The sequence below is a fragment of the Python bivittatus genome, unplaced genomic scaffold (assembly GCF_059951505.1).
Source record: "Python bivittatus isolate LINGU-HERP-01145 unplaced genomic scaffold, Pbiv_v1 ctg000480_np1212, whole genome shotgun sequence".
Lineage (NCBI taxonomy): Eukaryota > Metazoa > Chordata > Lepidosauria > Squamata > Pythonidae > Python > Python bivittatus.
Genome location: NW_028277075.1, coordinates 238,092 through 259,679, shown reverse-complemented (window position 1 = coordinate 259,679; position 21,588 = coordinate 238,092). Strand labels below are relative to the sequence as shown.

The 21,588-nt window shown below is 38.0% G+C and overlaps 1 protein-coding gene across 5 annotated transcripts in view; it reads left to right on the top strand.

Annotated features, from left to right (window-relative positions):
• The first annotated feature begins 7,877 nt into the window (after positions 1-7,877).
• PPP4R4 (protein phosphatase 4 regulatory subunit 4) overlaps positions 7,878-21,588 on the top strand; it is a 106,919-nt gene continuing 93,208 nt past the window's right edge. Inside the window, exons 1-3 of one of the 5 annotated variants that reach the window (XM_088145200.1) lie at positions 8,564-8,695; positions 9,422-9,537; positions 9,675-9,748. In XM_088145200.1, the coding sequence (XP_088001326.1) occupies positions 9,484-9,537; positions 9,675-9,748 (128 nt within the window). In that variant the 5' untranslated portion in view covers positions 8,564-8,695; positions 9,422-9,483. Of the gene's footprint in view, positions 8,696-9,421; positions 9,538-9,674; positions 9,749-21,588 lie in introns of those variants that run through there. The other 4 variants (XM_088145199.1, XM_025167966.2, XM_088145201.1 and 1 more) reach the window with 4 other exon arrangements.

The window sequence follows — 21,588 nt, the reverse complement described above, 5'->3', positions numbered from 1 at the left end:
ACTCTGAACTGCAGCTTTTGAGTGAACTTAAAGGCAACCCCACATAGAGTGTGTTGCAGTAGTCTAGCAGGTATCAGCCCCACTTGTGATGGACTGGAATGGAGGAAGGGGGGTGAAAACGGTGCTCTCGTCTCCAGAGCAACGCTCTGGAGATAAGCAGAGAAAGCTGGCGCATCCCTAAACATTCCAGAAGATAGTAGAGACTTGTGCCTGGGAACTGCTGGTCAGTCTGAGAAGATTTCTGTAAACAGGTGCTGGCAAATAAACCTTGCTGATTGAACCTGCATGGTCTCCAGGAGTTCTTTGGGTCAGGCCTGACACCACTAGACAGACCAGACATTCAGCTCCACAAGAAGGCTAAGTCTGATTGTGCTGTTTCTCCTCCTTCTTCTTAGACTTCAATAAATTAGTGAGGCATCTGCCTGAGCTGCTTCCAAATGTTATCTCTTTGTTCTGGTCTTAAAAAATGTTTCAGCCCCTTTTGCCTAGATTACAATTCCTGCATATTTTCATCAAGGTTATCTTCCTTACTCTCTACAGCAGGTGGTAACAAGGGCATGAATCATCATAGTAAGATCCTCCTACTCCATGTATGGTTGCAAATTGTGCACCAGCCAAAGCTGTTTGCCATGGCCTCTACCTACTGTTCTAGGAGCCATGAGTCCAGAAGAACCCCCAACTCACAAATCTGCTCCTTCAGGGGTAGTGTTACCCTGATAATAGACACTGCTGGAGCAGATAGAGAACCTGATGGACAAACAGTAACTCTGTGTTACTAGGATTCATTTTAAGCCTCTTCTTTCCCATCCAGACTTTCACAGCCTTCAACAGGACTTCAACAGCATCCCCAGTGTAGCCTTTCTCAGCACTGTGCAAATTAATCACAACTTGGGAGGAGAGGGGCTGGTTGATGTTTGTTCTTTCCCAACGGGATTTTGCACCCAAAACATTGTCAAAGGATAATTCACTGATTCAATTAGAGAAGAGTAATAATACAGTTTCACTTTTCTTATTGCTATAGAATAGGCCTGAATGTGGGCACATATTTATGCTTGGTCAAATTCTTGACTTTCTCCAGTAGCACTCTAGGCATTGATTCCGTCACTTTATCTCACACAGTCTTTTGGTAAACCAAAGAGCCATCTGGGATTGGCCACCAGAGAGAGGCTGCTGGGGGGCAATTTCATCAAATACCTGGGTCAATTCACAATGCCAAGAATGAACCAGGCCTTCAACATATTCACCTGCCAGATCATCAGGAAACCATTGGTTTTGGTGTTCTCTGAGTTTGCTTGTTTGCAGATGTTCAACTACCAGGCTAAATAACATCATCAATGCACTGATATTACCTATCTTGGTAATAAAATATCTACAGGAAAGAGAAGACCAAGAATCCAATAATTCAACCGTGAGCTTCATATATTATTTACTGTTGGTATCAGGAAACTCCCCAAATACCTGCTGGAAGCCATCTGGATCCATGAGGTGCTTGGGGCACACCATTCAAATAGGCCCATCCCTATGAAAGTCTTGGGTGGCCATCAATCAAATCTGGACCAGGAAGTGACCTGACCATGGCAAAGCATTGGAAATTCCCCCACCCCCATTCAGATCACACAGCAATTCTTCCAAAGCAAAACAAGGTCCAGTGTGTCCACCTATATGTGTCAGGCCTGAGATCACCTGAGACAAACCTGTGGTTGCCATGGAGGCCATGAACTCCTGGGCTTCACTTAACCTGATATCTGTAACATCATGAGACATGATTGAAAATGAAAGACATTAATACCGGTTATTTGCCATGGTCAGATTAATTTCTTCTCACATGATGGCTTATTGCAGCTGTAAACCTCTGGAATACCAGCAGACTGTTTAGATTGGTCTGCCCTAGACACTTAAGGGATTCAGGTTTCCAGAGGGCACATGGAGGAAGTCCTCGTAATTTAATCAGGTTCAATATTGTGATTGTGGAATGCAGAAGCAGATAATGTAGTAGTAATGAGCGGTGAAGCATAAGTTCTTCTCCATGTTTGTTGCATCTGCACATTTCCACCAAGTGATGCTGTTTAGAGTAACCAGACTTTTTGAGGTAGAATGGATGCAACAAAATGCCAAGAGGCACATCAGATGAATTTGTGGTTTTGTGGTATATAAAAATGGTTTGTTTCCACTCTGGGTTGGACACCAGTTGGAGAGTTTACTATGATGAGCAAAACAGTATCTTGTGTGGTAACTTTGGAATTTTTTTTTTTTTGGAACCCAAACAAGTAGGGGCCTTTGTAGTCTTCTTCAGATTGGTAAACAGGTTGCATGCAGCTGGATTTGGGAGATTATCAACACCTCTGGGGGAGGGCATAATGCCACATGCTTTAAAATAAGTAGTAGTGTGCCCTCTTCTGAAGAGGTCTTTGTTGGACCCACCCAGTTTCCAAGTTTCTCTTCCTAACAAAGGTGATTAAGAAGCTAGGGACAAATTAGCTGCAAAGAATCCTAGATGAAATGGATTATTTGAATCTTTTTCAGTCAGGAATCAGGCTTGGCTATGGTACAAAACTGGTATTGGTTGCTCTGGTTAGGGCTTTTGCCAGGACTGAGATGTGGGAGTGTATCCCTCTTGATCCTATTAGACCTCTCAGGGGCATTCAGATACTACCGTGGTATCTTTGTGGACCACCTGCAGGAATTGGGAGTTGGAGGCACAGTAACCCATGTCCTGATAATTACATGGTTGGACAACTGTAAAATGGTGTACATGAAACTACGATTGGAAATGATTTAGAAGTTACAGCTCATACAAAATGCAGAGGTTAGGATAAGATTCGAAGTTGCTGCAGTGATTGCTAGCAGGCTTCCAGCTCCAATTCAAAGCACAGGTTATTACCTTTAAAGCCCTTTACAGTACAGTTCTGGAGTATATCAAGCAACACCTTGTCAGAACTGAATCTGCCCATCTAGTCTGGTCATCAAGAGAGGCCCTGTTGCAGGTCCTCCACTCTTGCAAGGTACTTGGGGCACAGACCAGATGATAGGTCTTCTCATTGGTGCCCCCCCCTTTATGTAATCATCTACCCTAGAGGTACAGAAGGTACTGATCGTAAACAAGCTAAAGCATCTTTGTTCTGGTGGGCATATAACTCTTAGATTAGTTTAATTTTAAGGGCACCTATTGTCTTTACTAATTCCTTTTAATGATATTACCTTGACTATTTACTTTGAACTTTTGCTTTTACTTTTCTCTTTTGCACTTGACTTTGTTGCACCCCACCAAAATGGTGTGTGTATGTAAATATTACAAAATAAATCAATAAGTTTATGTTTATATTGTACTGCAGTATAAGTCACCTAGAGTTTAATGACTACGATAGCATACAGGGTGTTAGTAAATAAATATTTTAATTTACTCATCTTCCTATACAATCCACATTTTTAGAGAAGAGCCTGAAATGCAGTACTGTGCAAAAGTTTTAGGCAGGTGTGAAAAAATGCTGTAAAGTAAGAATGCTTTCAAAAACATATATTGTAATTGTTTGTTTATCAATTTACAAAATGCAAAGTGAGCAAACAGAAGAGAAATCCAAATCAAATCAATATTTGGTGTGACTACCTTTTGGTTTCAAACCAACATCAATTCTTATACTTGCACAAAGTCAGGGATCTTGTAGGATTAGAGTCAGGTGTATGATTAACCAATTATACCAAGCAGGTGCTAATGATCATCAATTTCATATGTAGGTTGAAACACAGTCATTAACTGAAACAGAAACAGCTGTGTAGGAGGCTTCAAACTGGGTAAGGAACAGCCAAACTCTGCTACTAAGATGAGGTTGTGGAAGACAGTTTCATGTCACAGGTCATACACCATGGCAAGACTGAGCACAGCAACAAGACACAAGGTAGTTATACTGCATCAGCAAGTTCTCTCCCAGGCAAACATTTCAAAGCAGACTGGGGTTTCAAGATGTGCTGTTCAAGCTCTTTTGAAGAAGCACAAAGAAATGGGCAACACTGAGGACCATAAACACAGTGGTCAGCCAAGGAAACTTAATGCAGCAGATGGAAGACACATCATGCTCATTTCCCTTCAACATTGGAAGATGTCCAGCAGTGCCATCAGCACAGAACTGGTGGAAACCAGTGGGACCCAGGTATACCCATTTAATGTCTGGAGAAGTTTGGCAAGAAGTAGTCTTCATGGAAGAACTGCAGCCAAAAAGCCATACCTCCAACGTGGAAACAAGGCTAAGCAACTCAACTATGCACAAAAACGTAGGAACTGGGGTGCAGAAAAATGGCAGCAGGTGCTCTGGACTGATGAGTCAAAATTTGAAATATTTGGCTGTAGTAGGAGGCAGTTTTGTTTGCTGAAGGGCTGGAGAGCAGTACAATAATGAGCATCTGCATGCAACAGTTAAGCATGGTGGAGGTTCCTTGCAAGTTTGGGGCTGCATTTCTGCAAATGGAGTTGGAAATTTGGTCAGGATCAATGGTGTCCTCAATGCTGAGAAATGCAGGCAGATACTTATCCATCATGCCATACCATCAGGGAGACGTGTGATTGGCCCCAAATTCATTCTGCAGCAGGACAAGGACCTCAAACATACAGCCAATGTCATTAAGAACTATCTTCAGCGTAAAGAAGAACAAGGAGTCCTGGAAGTGATGGTTTGGCCCCCACAGAGCCCTGATCTCAACACCACTGAGTCTGTCTGGGATTACATGAAGAGACAGAAGGATTTGAGGCAGCCTACGTCCACAGGAGATCTGTGGTTAGTTCTCCAAGACGTTTGGAACAACCTATCTGCTGAGTTCCTTCAAAAACTGTGTGCAAGTGTACCTAGAAGAATTGATGCTGTTTTGAAGGCAAAGGGTGGTTACATCAAATATTGATTTGATTTGGATTGCTCTTCTATTTGCTCACTTTGCATTTTGTAAATTGAGAAACATAAACAATTACAATATATATTTTTGAAAGCATTCTTGCTTTACAGCATTTTTTCACACCTACGTAAAACTTGCACAGTACTGTACATGCAAGGCTCTTGTCATAATGTAGAATATTTAGGGTTCTGTGTAATGAAGGCATCCCATGAACATACAGCAGGACCCTAGGATGGGCAGGCTCACTGATCCAGGATTTGTGAAACAGGTGGTAAGTGAGGATGACTAAAGAGAGCTATTGTATCCTCTGAATATAATATATTCCTTCAAGTTGCTTTATTCCTTTTGGAATGTAGGGATGAGTATATTTAAATCTATAGAGATGTTTTGACCAAATAATTCAATAAAATAATTTGTTTTCTGAAAAGAAGAACAAGATATATTTGAGGATTTCCTCCATTAGTTTAACTGAAATTCCTACTTTGAATAAGTTGCATAAGGGTGCCAGTTTTTCTTGAGTAGAATATTTTTGTCTTGAAAAGCAACACAACTAAAAGCAGTATTGAGTCTGGACCCATAAGAACCTCTCATATAAATAAATATCCAGAATACAGATGCTAAACTGTCAATGTTCACAATCTTTGATTAAAAATATGAATAATACTCAATATGGCTTCTACTTTGTTGCTAAGAAACTGTGCTTCATAGTTTCATTATCATTTGCAGAAATGTTTTTGCTTCCTTGTATCTTAGTGACTCCTCATTATGAAAGGGTAATTTGAACAAGCATGAAGTCAAATAACAAACCACTTTATTTAATTTATACCTCAATCTTGGCTCTGTCATTTTTCTTCTAGGACAGCATGCGAGAGGAGAAGAGATATAGAAGCAATACTCTTGCCTTCAAACCAACTCATCTTCTGAGAAAATCAGTAATGACAATCTTTCCTGAAAGATACCTTGTCTGTAGTTACCAAAATTCATCAGCATGGGATGGCTGAACTTGCTTAACTGAGATTGGATAATATATTTAAGATTAAATATAGTATTTAGTTATTGTTACATTTTTAACTCTAAACAGCTCAAGGTACAGTATCCTCTTCTCCATATTTATTTTCACAGCAGCCATGCATGAAGTTAGTTAGTCTGAGAAATAATGATAGATTTATCTGGTAAGTTTCATAACTGAATAGAATTTTAACCAAGGTCTCATCATCTGAAAGGCAGGTGAGGGGAACATTTTCCGTGACTTAATGAAAGGGAACAGATTTTGTTCACCTTTTAACAATATTAAAACCCACATCATCCAATGAAGCTGTATGATGGGAGAACTAGAATATGAAGCACATACTAGGAGGAGCACCAGAAAATATAGTGATGTCCACCAACTAGGCAGCTTTAAAAAGCTACCAGTTCTAGTGCCTATATACTGACTCCACACTTAGAAGCAAATATGCTGTTACTGAAGGATAGGAGGGAGTGTTATCATGTTCATACTAATGGGCTCCCCATAGGGCTATGTTTGACTACTGTGGGAAAGGAAATACCACATAGAGCTTTTGTCTCTTCTAGTCGATCCTTCTATTATTAAAACCTACCTGAAATGAATGAAATTTCTACATAAATATGCTTAAGATGGAACCATGTGACAAGCTTCTAGATAGTAAGCTGTGGATGGACTCAGAGGCCAAAAAATGTCTGAGCATGCAAGGACTGGAAGGGACCTAACTAGCAATCCCAGAGCTCCAAGGTACATTGGGAAGGGAAAATAATATTCTGGAAAAAGGCAGTGGCAAACCATTTCTGTATGTTGCCAAGAAAACTAAATGGATGTGTCTGTGAAGTCACCAGGAATTGAGCTCTGCTTGAATCATGACCTTTCCCTTTTTAGGAGGCATTTGGGGTGGCTGTTATTGTTAGGCAGAGGCTGTATTCATGTATTTGCACTAAGCCACGATGTAGCTAGTTTGGCTTTGGCTTAGTGTGCTGTGTGAATCTAGTCATTTATGCTTAATAAAATGAATTATGTTTTAACAAGAGGGCGCTTGGCCGTATATGAATCCAGCCATGATGAAACTGGCCCAAAGGCATCAAGCAAGAACCGCATGGCCCCTTCTCCTCACGAATCCCAACATGCTGGACTCAGGAGTTCAGCGGCAGATGTTCGGAGCAGATTTTACTAGCAGTCAAGACCACAGGGAAAGTGGACATTTTGAAAACCTCCGACTCAAAACAATGACCGCAGGACTGGACTAAGCGTGCCGGGGACCCGGGCAGCGGCCCCAGCAGCACCCGCACTCGCCTAAACGCGTTTACATTCGGACAGTCCTTTTTGCCCCGCCGAGGCCCCGGTAGCTGCTTGTTACCCTGGCGACGGGCTCTGCGCAGCCACTACCAGCAGAGACGAAGGCGGCTCCAACTCTCCCGTTCCCCACACGGCGGCTTTGGGCCTCGAGTCGCAGGGGGGGGAAGGAGTCTGCCCGGAGGGCGCGCTCGTTTTGGCCTCGGGGCGAGAGCAGGCTTCCAGGGCCCATGAAGTCGGACCACTCCAGCGGGCCCTAAGTGGCCCCACTGCCAAGGCTCCCTCCCTTCGCCTCAGCTGGGGCTCACCCTGCCGAGGAACAGATTGGCTCGAAGGTCCCTCCCGCCCCGTTGTCCCCTCGCCTTCTCGAGGAGGGCAGCGGGCCGTCCTGGGGGCGAAGAGGAGTAGAATATATATATGCACTCGGAGCTTTTCTTAGCATAAACTCTCGCAGAGAAACCTCTCGAAATCTTTGTTTCCCCCCCCCCCCCCGCTCCCAATTCATTCAGTACGACGGCCGTTCTCATTCGGAAAGATTCGTCCCCAGGTTTTCCCTCTGATTGTTCTCTTTCCCCGCCAAATTTATATCCCGTTCTAGGAATCTATGAATAGCTCCTCTCCTCATAACTACGCTTGCTTCCTCATTTTTCGTCTTTCGATCCACTACTGTATATCTTAAGATGACTTGCTAACTATACGCCCGCCCACCCCCATTAAAAAAAAACCCACCCTTTTTAAGGTTTAAGTCTTAAAGATACGGAATTGCACGTTGCCTCACATGCCCTCCCCATCCCTATTTTTGGCTTCCTGTATGATCTTGCCTGCCGCCGCCTCCTTTGAACTGGACTTGAATGCCTAAAGCTGCCTCCGACTTGATAACTAGGACAAGGAAAAGAAAAGTTGCCACCTCAGACCAGAACCTTTCCCTCTTTTTTGCTTCTCATCCGCCCCCGCCCGCCGGCCAACAGGAGCAAAAGGGAAAGAGGGCGTGTGTATGCGCGCGTGCGTGTGCGGAGCAGGGGAAATGTTGGTGTCTTCTTCTCCCTGGAAACGGTGGAGGAACTGAGGCGAAAGTGAAGCAGCAGGAGAGAAAGTTTCCTTGCTGAAACCAGGGCTGAGTACCGAGTGATGTTTTTAGAGCTCAAGGAGCATCGGCGGAGAGCTGTGGTGGTGCCGCATTGTGTTTGCTGAGGCTCTTCCCGGCTGGTGGGGGCTCGGCGTCCTACGAGGAGGAGGGAGCAGCAGTAGCGAAACAGCTTCTATCGCCCACCTTCACTAGTGCATGCTTTAGACAAGAGAGGTGCTCTCTTTTTCGCTCTTTTTCTGGCCTCAGTGCAATGTGAAGCTTGCCCACACAACCCTGATTTGCCAAGGATTGGAGCGTCAACCTAGTACATGCATCCGATAATCATCTTCTCCTACAAAATGGATTTTAGCCAAAACAATCTATTTGGTTATATAGAAGATCTGCAGGAACTTACTATCATTGAAAGGCCGGTGCGCAGGAGCTTAAAGGTATTATATATGTCGAATGGATCTATCATTTTTTAGAAAAAATAGATAAATAAAATCAAATCGCAGTTATTTCAGACTGGAATCTCTTAAGCAATGTGATGGCATCTTTTCTGCAGGCTTAGCATATTTTAAATCGGAAAGATGGTTTGCATAGGTAAGGCAATGAATTTCAGTAGTGGCATAATGCTTTCAGAAATGGGATTTGAGATGTGGGGGAGAGAAATCCTAGATAGCAACTGCTTTGATTTCAGCAACTTTTATGGTTTTATAATTTTGATTTTTTAAATACAGTTACTGATTTAAAATGTTAATTGCCTAATTTTTTGAATGCTATCAGATTGTCAGAATTAAAGCCAAAAGGCCTTAAAACCATATCTGAAACAGGTCATATACTTCCAGGAGACTGTTCCAGAGAAAGTGACTTAAAAATTACAGGCTGTCATTCTGGTTCAAAAACTGAAAAGGAGGACAAGTGGTAGCGCATATTTATCTTTGGTTCTTTTCTTGCCATCTGTAGTTTATCAAATAGTAGAGCAAACAAAGGCCCTTATTTAAGGCCTTGGAGAGCAGTTGCCAATTTAAATAGATAGCACTGGACAAAACAGATCAGTAGTCTGACTCATAGAAGTGAAATACATGATAATTTAAAGCTAGCACACTTGAGTTCATTTTCTATTGGTATTTCTTTTAATTACATTTATTTTCATTTAATTTCTTATATTTCAGGCAGAATTCATACTTACTCTGGAATAAGTAAAACTGGTCCTGGTGATGAATAATACAATCCTATGCATGCCTACTCAGAAGTAAGCCCCTTTGAATTCATCGGGACTTACTTGCAGGTAAGTGTGTGTGGGATTGTAGTATATATATGCTTATGGCATTGAATGTTCACATTTGAAGGTGGAGGTAGTTGTTAACAAATTAAAGTATGGAGCTGAGATGTCAATAATGTTAATTTCTGTATCATGTCTGACAGACACCAGAAGAAATAGAGAGACTGACAGTTGATGAAGAACTCAATGATATTGAAAGGGCTGTTTATCTACTCAGGTATAGTTTAGATAATATCATTTTAGTACCTTTTATTTAAATGTTTCCTTCTCCACACTCTCCTTAGTGGTTTTATTTTTTGAGTGCTGAGTTGTAATGACTCTATAAAAGGAAGATTAAAATAATGTGTGACAGTAAGACTCCATTAAACCTACATGGCAATATATTCTTATACAAGAATGGTTGCTAGGCCATTTTTTTAGCCTTCTACTTTAACCCTGCCCTCTTGTTTTGAGACTTACAAAACTGAATGATGATATTAACAAGGCTAATTATTGATTCACTTCATATTAATAGAATAGTTTTTACTATGATTATGCAGTAACTGAGTTTTTTATCTCCTTCAGACTATACAGTAAAGAAAACTTTTAAAGGATATATTTCTAAGATGAGAAATATTTAAATAGAGAAAATATTGGCATTTAATCATAGTTTAGTTTTTTATCTGTATTTCCTTATCATTTGCTTTTAAAATGCATACTTGAGCACCATTTAATTGTCTTGAACACTATTTGCCAGAAGTCAGATTTCTTTTGACTTTTGTAAAGATGACATTTTCGGAGGAGGTGCAATGCTGAAGGATTTTGATTTAGGCTGGCATTTTTATACAGTGTTCACTGACAGAACTGCCAGCTGTAAGCTTTCTTTCAGTTTGATCAGTTATATTTAGTGCTCTTGAGTGCCATGTTTATCTCATTCTTGGAAATGAAGCTTTTTTACTCTGCTTATATTATCTCTTAAGCTACCACTTTTTTTCAATCTTTTATATATTTTGTAACTGTCCGATGTAATAAAATACCCTTCATCTTTCATTGGCTCTTTTAAATATCTTATCATAATCAAAATATTATTGTAAATACTCGTTTGGATTCATCATGACCTTTTTCATTGTTAATATATACTATTTGTTCACATGTTGAATAATTACAAGGAATTTATTCAGGTGGGTAGAATGGGTTGATGGACTCCAGCCCATCATTATCATCTACTCTAAACCTAGACAGACATCCTAGCAAATTATTATCCATTTAGCAAACTGATATTTTGTGGATCTATTTAAAAAAACAGTTATAAATAATGAAACTTACTACATTTTCTTCATTGCAGCAATTTTCAGTGTATTTTTTTTTCTTTTCAAAGTTTGAGCCATTTCTCATAGATACATTTCCAAGCAGAGGTGAATTGTAAAGTCTTTCTGACCCTACAGAATCCATTTCCAATGTCTTCATTAAGTGGGCATAGATTGGAATAATGTCTGCTTGCTAGTCAGAGTAATAGAGGCCATACTCATAGTCATTGGTGACTCATTTGATAACACCTACCCTTTTCTTAGTATGTGGTTGCTGTAAAGATGCAAGGGAGGTTTGTGCTACTTTATTTCTCATAAGAATAAATTAGGTAGCTGGCAAGGGAGGATAATATAGTTTCACTGAATGCATGTAAACCTTAGATGCTTTTTAAATTTCAAGAATCTCATGATACAATGTAATAGCTACTGATGTATCTAAAGATGACTAGGATTGATCTTTATGGTCTTGTGTTTTTAGGGTGAGGGCTTTATATGCTTTTTGATTCATTGATTTTTTAAAAACTTTATATATAAGTATGTATTCTTTGAACAAATTGCACTCTTGTATATGAGTGAAAAGCAGGTTCATTCAGCCCTTGCTAAAAATACATAAAATTGATGTTCAATATATTATCTTCTTGAGACAAATGGTAGAATATATTATAGTGCTCAGCAAGATGTCACCTAAAAATTCTCATATTATCACCATGGGAGTACAAGCTTTCCTTTTTTACGTTTAGGAAATAAGTTTATTCTTCTGTGTATTACCCTTTTCTTGGAAGTGGTCCTGGTCTCAGATCCTCTTTGTGTTTCCTATACATTCCTGGGCTTGGAGAGTATCTTGCAGACTAGATCATTTAATAACTTCAGATGCAAAGTAGAAATAATTAAATTAAGTGAAGGCAATTGAAATCTAGCTGTGTGTTTAATTTTAAAACATATGGACATGATAGCATGACACCAGCCTAAGTTTGCATACATATTGTCCTTTGTCATAGATCACATATATTAAAAGGCCCAAATAACCTTCTATTTGAGGTTACTCTTTAGCATGGGGTCACACATTGAAGAACACTTTTGAACACATTCAAAAAAGTCTATGGGAGGGTCAAGGCACACTGTAAAATGTATGTGGGAGGGACAAGGCATACTACAGTACATTTTTGGAGTGCAAACCAATCCAAAGCAATGAGCATGAAACTGAGCAAACTCATGGAGGCAGCGAAGGACAGGAAGGCCTGGCGCGATATGGTTCATGGGGTCAATATTGGTGTTATTTTGTTACAAATAGTCTTCCATTAACTATCAAATTTCTGGCTGTATATCACCAGCATGTTCCTGGTTTGACTGGAGCCTATTCTTTGCTGTAATACCATCTCCTCTGGCTGTTTTTAAATTATGGATTGGTTTGCTTTGTTGTTGTTCAGTTGTTAAGTCATGACTCTTTGTGACCCCATGAACCTGTCCTTTACTGCCTCCATGAGTTTGCTCAGTTTCATGCTCATTGCTTCGGATTGGTTTGCACTCCAAAAATGTACTGTAGTGTGCCTTGTCCCTCCCACATACATTTTACAGTGTGCCTTGACCCTCCCATAGACTTTTTTGAATGAATTAACCTCTAATCATGTAATAGTGCGCACAAATAAATTTTGCTTTTTGTGACAATACATTACATGAATGAGGCCTACTTGAATATATATATGTATAGGGTACAATGTAAGATATGTAAATCTAAGCCTTGCTGCCATGTTTCAAGTATAAGAGTACTCCTGAATGGAATGTGAACTGACCCAAAGTAAAGAACTTGCTTCTGTATGTATTTGCTTCATAGGCAGCCTTATCTGAAAATCTGATCTTTAAATTTTGCTAATACAGTGGAACCTCGGTTTACGAACTTAATTCATTCCGTGACTCTGGTCGCACCCCGAATTGGTCGCAACCCGAAGGAAACTTCCCCATAAGGTTCAATGTAATTACCGTTAATCTGTTCTGGGGTGGAGGACAGGGAGGCAGCTATTGCTTGGAGGGAGAGTCCCCCTCCCTACGACCATGTGTCAGAGGCGGAAAATGGCCGCGGACCACGTGTCAGGGGTGGAAAAATGGCCGTGGACCATGTGTCAGGGGTGGAAAATGGCCACGGACCATGTGTCAGGGGCGGAAAAATGGCTGCGGACCGTGTCACAGGAGGGAAAATGGCCGCGTATCCTGTTCGTACCCCGAGGCGGAGTTCGCAAACCGAGGTAAATTTTTGTGGCCGGAGCTGGTTGTAACCCGAAAAGTTCATTAACAGAGGCATTCGTAACCCGGGGTACCACTGTATATATTCAGTTATTAAATTCTATAAATGTTTTGATGTGCTTTTAAAAAGTCTGCTTTTTGGACTCTGGGAAGTTTCTATGTTGTAGGTAATCTTGTTTTAATATTTTCTTGTTTTAATGTTTTTTACAATTTGTAAACTGCTCAGAGTCACTGGGAATTGGGCAGTATATACATTTAATAAATAAATAAATAAATGATCATTTAAACATTATCTGGTAATTCTGCCACCTGATTGAAGATCACAGATTGAGCATTCTCATGCAATTTCCTTTTTATTATTCTGATTTCATATCTTATAGATAGAAATTATTTTTCTGGTTCTTTAACATTTCTTACTTTTTGTGGAGGATGGATTAGGATTACCTTTTAAAAAGACAATTTAAATATGAACATAAATCCATAGGGAGGAAATTCATCCTGATCTTATCTTTTTTTAATAATATTTTTATTGAGGTTTTACATATATAAAAGCTAATACAAAACTAAAAAGATATACAAACAAAAAAGAAAAAAATATCGAGAGAGGCAAAGAAAGAGGAAAGAGAAAGACATATAAAAAGTGACTTCCCCCTCCCTCGAAACAAGTATAAGCATTTATAGTAACTTAACACCTTCTCTAAAAAACCTCTTCTTCCCATTTCTCATCCCCAAACTGTACCCAAATAATAAAAAAAATTCAATCAATCTTAGACAGCAAAAGCATTAAGAATATCTGTAATAATGAACTATATATTTTAAACTTAAATCTATTTTGGATTTTAACATAACTTTTTCTAGTAACTAAAACATAAAAGGTCTATCCCCATAGGCATAAGGAATACAATAATACTAACATATATATTTTAAACTAAACCAAATCCCTTTTACACCTGTAAATCATTGTCTTACAGTCCTGGTCACAACAAAAAAAGATTCCAATAATAACAATCCAAAATCAGAACTTGTACAATTTAACCCTGATCAGGTAAGTCCACTTTAAACTCCTTTTTCTTCTTTTTAAGAGGCTCAATCTTCAGTCGCTTCTTCAAAGAAGGTCCCTGATAATAACCTCTTATTGTTTTCTCCCTGTCTGTTTTCAGAAACGAATTCAAAGATTTAGTGTTTCCCTTCTGTGGATCCAAAGTAAGACAACTCTTAAAGTTACTCTTCTGATTTATGATCTGGATATCCCCTTTAATTATTAAAACATCAACCAGGAAAGTTTGTATATCCATTACAATTTCTTTCTCTTTGTAGTCAAGCATTTTTAAATCCATTTTCACATCCACAGCATCATTTTGCATATCTTGCATATCTCTTTTATAGTCTGGCAATTTTTTAAAGTCCATTTTAAAATCCCTATTCAAATCATCTTCAGCTTCTGTTTTATCCAGTGGAATCTCTTCTTCTTCTATAACCTCTTTTAGATCCAATTTTAAGAATAGGTCCTGAACACATTGTTCCCAAACAAATCTAAAATCTTCTATAGTAAGACAGTATTCCTCCATAATGTTAACAAGTATCTTTTCCTTTAATTGCTCTCTGGTTCCCTCTAGTTAACCTTCAAAGCCCAGTCTTATATTTTGTTTATTTTCAGATTGGAAACTTTCCCACCGTAAAGTTTCTTACAATTCATTCCAAAATCATAAGCTATATTTTTATAAAATTCAAAACAATCCATAAAAACTATTATTTCAGATCCATCTGGCCCCTAAATGTCCACAGTCAATATTCTTAGCTCACTTTCGCTGTTTTCTAGAAGTTAAACTTTTTATTCTTAAGACTTACTTAAATCTTCTTTCAGGATAGAAAGAAATTCTGGTGTACAGCAACTTGCCTTTCAGAAGGTTTTTAATTTCCATATAGAGCAGTAAAAAGTAGTTTCCAACAGTAATTAAAAGAGGAAGTGAGAGCAAATTTAGTGTCCTTTTGAAGGCTTGTCACCACAGCTTGGGATCGGTGTTTCCTGTGACTCCCAGAGTGCTCAACCCACGGGAATCGCATATTAGCAATCTCTTCACAGGGAGCCTCTGAAAGGAATGCTTGTGGGTGTTCTAAACATCCCCTTGATCCAGAGATGGTTCTGAAGAGCCAGACCTTTTGTTGGTCCTCTTAACTGCTGCGGCTATTGGCTCCACAAAAACCAAGCTGTCCTCAATCCACCATTACTCTCCCAGAAGCCCGTCTTGAGCTTATGTTGATAATGGAACTGCTTCCATCAGTGGAAGTAGGAGTGATTCTTCTGTCCTCCTGAATCCCCTATATTCTTCAAAATCTGTTTTGTATTGGCATCTAGCTGTCCAGAAAAGGTTTTAAGAGCATTGGGCAGGGGATTTCCAATTAAATAAATAATTGCTACCTCCTGTTGATAGTATTTCTGATAGTAGAAGGCCATAAGTGGATTACCATAATTACCATCACAAGATAGTAGATCTACTTATATTGGAAATAATTTTTCTCCATACTTAGATTACTAAATAAATAATGTATAGTTATTAGATTAAAATATCATATTTTTTTAAAAAATATTATCACTGTTGCAATAATCCTCGATGGATTAGATAGAGAAACAATACAAAAATATCACTGTAGCAAGTGAGAATAATCCTTGAGGATTAGATTGAGAAACGGTACAAACGTTTATCCTGTTGTTATTATATAGATTACTTTTTAAGACTTAAAGGTACAAAGAAAATCCAGTTAAAATGTTACTAACAAATAAGTAGTATTAATCATACTAACAAGGGACCATTCTGAGTTTTTAGAGGGTTGGGGAAATAAATACATACTTAAAAAAGAAAAAAAAAGACAAAGATGCCCTTGAGTTGAGCTTTCTTAGCCCATTATGCCATTGCTTTCATCCAGGCTGGGTTTTTTGTTTGTGTGCTTGCTTTTTTTGTTTGTTTATTTTTACTTCTCAGTCTAGCCAGCACTCCTGGAAATTTCCATCCAAATACTAATTAGGACCAACCCTACTTAACTTTTGTGATCAGTCAAGATTACCCAAATACTGCCACCTGCTGAGGCATAAATATGTAAATCTACTTCTGAGAGGAGATTAGGAAAAAAAAATGAATTTCTTGGAGTGTATTCCATAAATTCTGGAACCCCGGTAAAAAATACCTTTCCTCTTGATAATTTATACTTTACTTAGTGAGGAGTTGGACATAAGTTCCATTATGAAAGATAGAATCTAGAGTTTGTGACTGGTAATGTTACAGATTTCTTAAGAGTGGCTTGGATTAAATATTGTTTGTTATTGTTTTAAAGTATTTATTGTAAGGATGATCTGAAGATCTAAAGCCTAAATAAAGTTGATTTAGCTTTCAGTATATTTCAATTTAGATCAGATTTCCTGGCAAAGAGGACTTTGGTCTACAAAAGCTTCTGCTGCAGTGTATTAGTTGTTAGTGCCCAAAGACTATGGAAGTGCTAGAACACAGCACTAAAACCAGGACTGCTTGTGCAAAGTGGAGGATTTGCATGCTGCTTCCACATGACCAGAATAAAAAATACTGTTAGTCAAAATGTAGTTTCATTTTAGTAGATTCTTGTTTTGTGTTATGCAAGCTCTAACTTTCTAAGCAAAAGGAGACAGAATTTTTGTTTTTAATAATTGATTAGTTTCTTTTAAACTGCAGCATTTAATTTAGGGAGCCAAAAATTTACTAAAGTGGAACTTATATTTCTCTCCTTAATTGTATAGATAGTCCCCAATTTAAGAACAAATTTCGTTCCTAAGGTCTGTCCTTAAGTCGAATTTGCATGTAAGCTGGAACAGTGTTTGTATGATACTGTATAAGTAGTATTGTGTAATGAACTCAAACCATTGTGTATTTAACTCGAATTTTGCTACGATAGGCTCTGTTCTTAACTATGGGTCATCTGTAGCCCAAGTGTTCTTAACCTGGGGAATATCTGTACTGGAAAGAGGGGGTACCACATAAACCTGAAATTTTATGTGATATCTTTTCTAAACATATGCTAGGGTTGGTTGAATTAGCTAAGATCTAATTCAGATTTGAGTTAGGTAGCAATATTCAATTTGAGTTTTGAAAGGAGTGATATTTGATTTGAACTGATTTGAGATTTAAAAAAAAATAATCATAGGCTATAATGGGGATTCACTAAACTGCCTGCAACTGCTCCATTTTTTGGCAGAATGAGATGAAGTACCCCTTAGTGGATATTAACCCTGCAAATTGTAATCCAGGTAACCTCAAGGGTTTCATTGCAGTACATTTTTGGAAGATTCTCCCCTGCAAGTCTTTTAAGATAAAGACAGGAGAAATGAAGAAAGGGAAGCATAGTACTATATCTCCAAATTGTTTAACATAGAACCTTAAATTATGGTAAACCAATGCCCAAAGTCTCCTATTCCAACAAAAAATGAAAGCATTTTTATAAAATTTTAAAATACTAAACTTGTATTGAATATCAAAAATTCTACCACCCTCAACCACTTGTTTTTTGAGCTAACAAGTTGTTGGCATAGCTCATTTGCATGGTTATTTTCTTTTCGAATTGTGTGCTATAAGCTCCTTGTGCACCTTATCTCTGTTGGCTATACAAATATTGTTTTATAAGGAAATAGTTTGTAATATATGCAATGGTCCAACAGTCTCAGGTCCACTCATGCAAAATGAGTAGATGAAGAAAATTCATCAATTCATAAGACAGAAGAAAGAAAATAGAGGCTTTTTTGTTTTTTTATTGGGAGAAGCAAGAACGAAAGGGTTTGTGTGCTGAAGAATAGACTGCAGATAGATTGGGTGAAGAGACTAAGAGGGATACTACAGGTCAGACAAATTGATTGAAAGGAAATATAAAAGCATGAGTTTGGGGACAGGGTTAGAATTAGGGTGGCTTCAGGATTCATAAGCTGCCTGTGGTGAAAAGTGAAGTATGCAGTGTACCTCTGATCCATTCAGACATTAAAATTAGTAAGGTTGTAAAGATGTGAATATGTGCAAAGGCAGTATTTTAAAAATCACTTTTAATTTCAGGAGTTCATATAAGAAAATTGTAAGGAAGCATGAGTAAGGCTTGACATTTTTGTAAATGTTGTTTGATTGGACTGTTGAGGCACCAAGTCTTAAACAATCTAATCAAAATAATCACTGAACCAGTTTATCTGCAATGGTCATAAGTTTTGTGTACACTGAGAAGCATGATGTAGGCTGTATCTGTTGCTCTGGATCACATGACCACAAAGAAGTGGGGAAGGGGCCTTAAGCTGGAAAAATCATCAATATTCAAGTTACTGCTGAACTGCCTCTTTCATAGGGATGTGCTGGAGAAATTTGTCAGGATTTTTTTTTTTCTCTACAGTCCCATAGCCTGATTTGGCTCATTGTCAAATTCAAGCTTTCTCCCAGAAACTAATCAGAGTTTGTGCATATACCTCTGTATGGATATGAGAATCTAAACAAGGTGGATTCATGTGTTAGAGCTTCTGTCCTGAAGAATGCAGTACATTTGAGTTCCTAATAGCTGATTGTTTATGTCTGTTTTTAGTCAGTATTGTTTTGTTTTGTTTTGATATCTTTCTTTACTGGTGTATTTTATACTGCCCAGAGTCACATTGTTTGAGTTGGGCAGCCATATACTGCAAATAGTATAAATAAATGTGTTCTCTCTATATGTCTATGCCTGTATTTTTGGTCATTTCATGTTTCATTTGTGTATTTGTGTGCAACTGCCTCTCCCATAGGGATTTGTTAGCGGGAATGTTTTACAGAATGCTTACTCTGCAGTCCTCAACCAGATCTGGCCAATTTTCAAACTCAGTCTTTTGCCCGTGTCTCCCTTACACCAAATTTGGTTCAGTTCATTTCTGTTTTCAGAAGGTGACCCACCTGATGGGCAAATAGCATCCTGAATCTCTTACATATTTTTTACAACATTATTTTGGGTGAGAAAGGAAAAAAAAAGCTTGTCTGTTTGCCTTAGCTTCTGACTTGGGAAATCATCAGAAGATTTCTGATACTTATCCCTTTTATTTGCATTTCTCCCCTAAAAGCGACCAAAGAAGTTCATCCCTTTTAATTAATAACAGCCTTTGTTTAGAAAGAATCTTCTTGGGGTATTATACATTTTTATTAAAGACATTGGAGAAAGAAAGTGCAATTTATTGTTGATTTATTCTAGGGAAGAATTTTTTGATGTGTCACTCAAAGTAACCAAAGGAAATCTAAAGTAGATATTTATCTATTCATACTTTTTTTCAGTATCTCGCCATAAATTATACATTAAGTAATCAGAGAAGTGTAAGCAGGATGACCATTCTTACCTTTTGCCTTTTAACCATAATATATAATGTCTCTTACGAACATTTCCCATTTACCTTGGAGGGATGTGTTGAGAGGGAGGAGGAGGAGTTGTTATAACAGTTTATAAAATTTCAGTAGATAGAGAAAACGAATAAGGCAAAACTATTCATTCAGCTTACAAACAGCCAACTTAAGGCAAGTGAAAAGAAATACTTTATCATAAGGAGTGTAGTGGCATGAAAATTGGGGACATTCATATCTTTAAATACAGATAGTAGATAGATTATTTGTGATGCTTATCCTTGATGGCCAACTATATGTCTGCTTTTTAAAAAGACATCAGGAGGAAATGTGGGGTAGGATTATGTCAGGCTTGATGCATGAATAACTGTGGTATATGGCTAAGAAAGTGCAGTTAGAAATGAACCATTGGGGTCTAATCCAATGGTGCCCCTCTTTCAGTGGAATGAATATTAAAGATTATAATTACAATAGTAAAAACTAATACAAACTAAAAGATAGAAAAATAGGAGTAAAAGGTGCAAACGGAAAAAAAGTAGGAAAGACATAATGGATAGAAAGAAAAAAAGAAAAGGAAAATAAGAATATAGTAAAGAAATATGTATATAGAAGTGACTCCCAACCTTCATCACAACAAATATAAACAATTTTAGTAACTTTTCACCTCCTCTTAAATTACAACAAATGATCTCTTCTTCCCATATTCCGTCTCTTATCTGTAAGCAAATAGATCATCGTCATTTCAGTCCTGGTATCAGCAAAAGTCCATTAAGGGTTGCCAGAATTAATAACATAACTATTTGAACCTTGATCAAATAAATTAACTTTATATTCCTTCCTTTTACTTCTAACAATCTTAATCTTTAGTCCACTCAAATAATGGTAGAACTTGAATTTCTAGAAATCGTAGAACTTGATTTCTTTTCATTTATTCTTTATCCCTTCTCATGAGAGTCTTCAAAGCTTTAACAAGTCTCTTTTGTAAATCCAATATAGAAAGATTATCCAGGTCACTCTCTTGGTTTATTGTTTGTATGTCCCTTTTAATTATTAGAACATCAGCTAGTTTCTTTTATATGTTCAGTGTAAAGTCTTTTTCCATGTCATTTCTGTAGCCTGTAATTTGTAAATCCACTTCCAACTCAGTCTGTCCAACAAGTAAAACTTGTTCCTCTTCCATAACATCTTTTAGACATAGTCTATTTACAGAGGCAGATATCGCTGTTGACATTATTAATTTCTGACTTCATTTTTCTAAAATATCCTTCAACATTTCCAGTGTTAGAATATTTTGTGCCATTCTGTAATTGTTAGTCAGGTTTATGTATTCTTCTCCTTTAACCGAGATCTTTAGTTGTCTCTAGTGTCTAATTTTTAAAATCTTATTTAAAAAAAAAATCAAAACAAAAGCATTTTCCCATGAGAAGGTTTCTTTATAATTAATTCTAAAATCTTATTTCAAATTTATCTGGACCCTTAGTCAATTTGTAGCTTCCTAAAATAAGTTTTTAATCAACTTTTTTTGCTGCTTATTTTAAAAAAAATGTTTTAAAGTTCTTATGCTTGTAGTTAAAATTTTCTTTCATTAAGGATTGAAGGCAGACTCGCCTGGTGTTTTCAGACTTGTCGCCGCAAAGGTTTTTAATAGCTGAAAAGTAATTAATAAGCAATTTCTGAATGTGATCAGGAAAGGAAGTATGCTCACCTAGTGTCCTTTTAAAGGTGCTGACTGCAGTTTCAGCAAGATGGCTATTTCCTCGTAACCCAATGCTCAAAACCCACTAGAGATGGCTGTCTTGTGGTCTCCTCATAAAGAGCAACTGTCTGGAGCACTTGTGGGCAGTCTCTGGTCCTCTCCTCTTTGGAGAGGTTCTAAGACCCAGTCTACTTGCTGGCTCTTGGTTCTTTACTGTGGTCATTGTCTCTGCTTTTTGTGGAGCCATCTTCAGTTCACCATTTCTTCTTCCAGAAGTCACATTCAGTAATGGAAAGATTCTGAAGAAATGAGGGGATAAGGAGATCATAGTGAAGGAACCATACTATTGTAAATGGTAGTAACTGTGGTACAGTATTAGGATTTGTAGAGCAATTACACTGACTGCAACAAGCAGAGGAAAATAAAACAGAAATGTCCAACAAAGGAGCATAGTTGTCATAGGGAAAAATTATATGTGGACAGA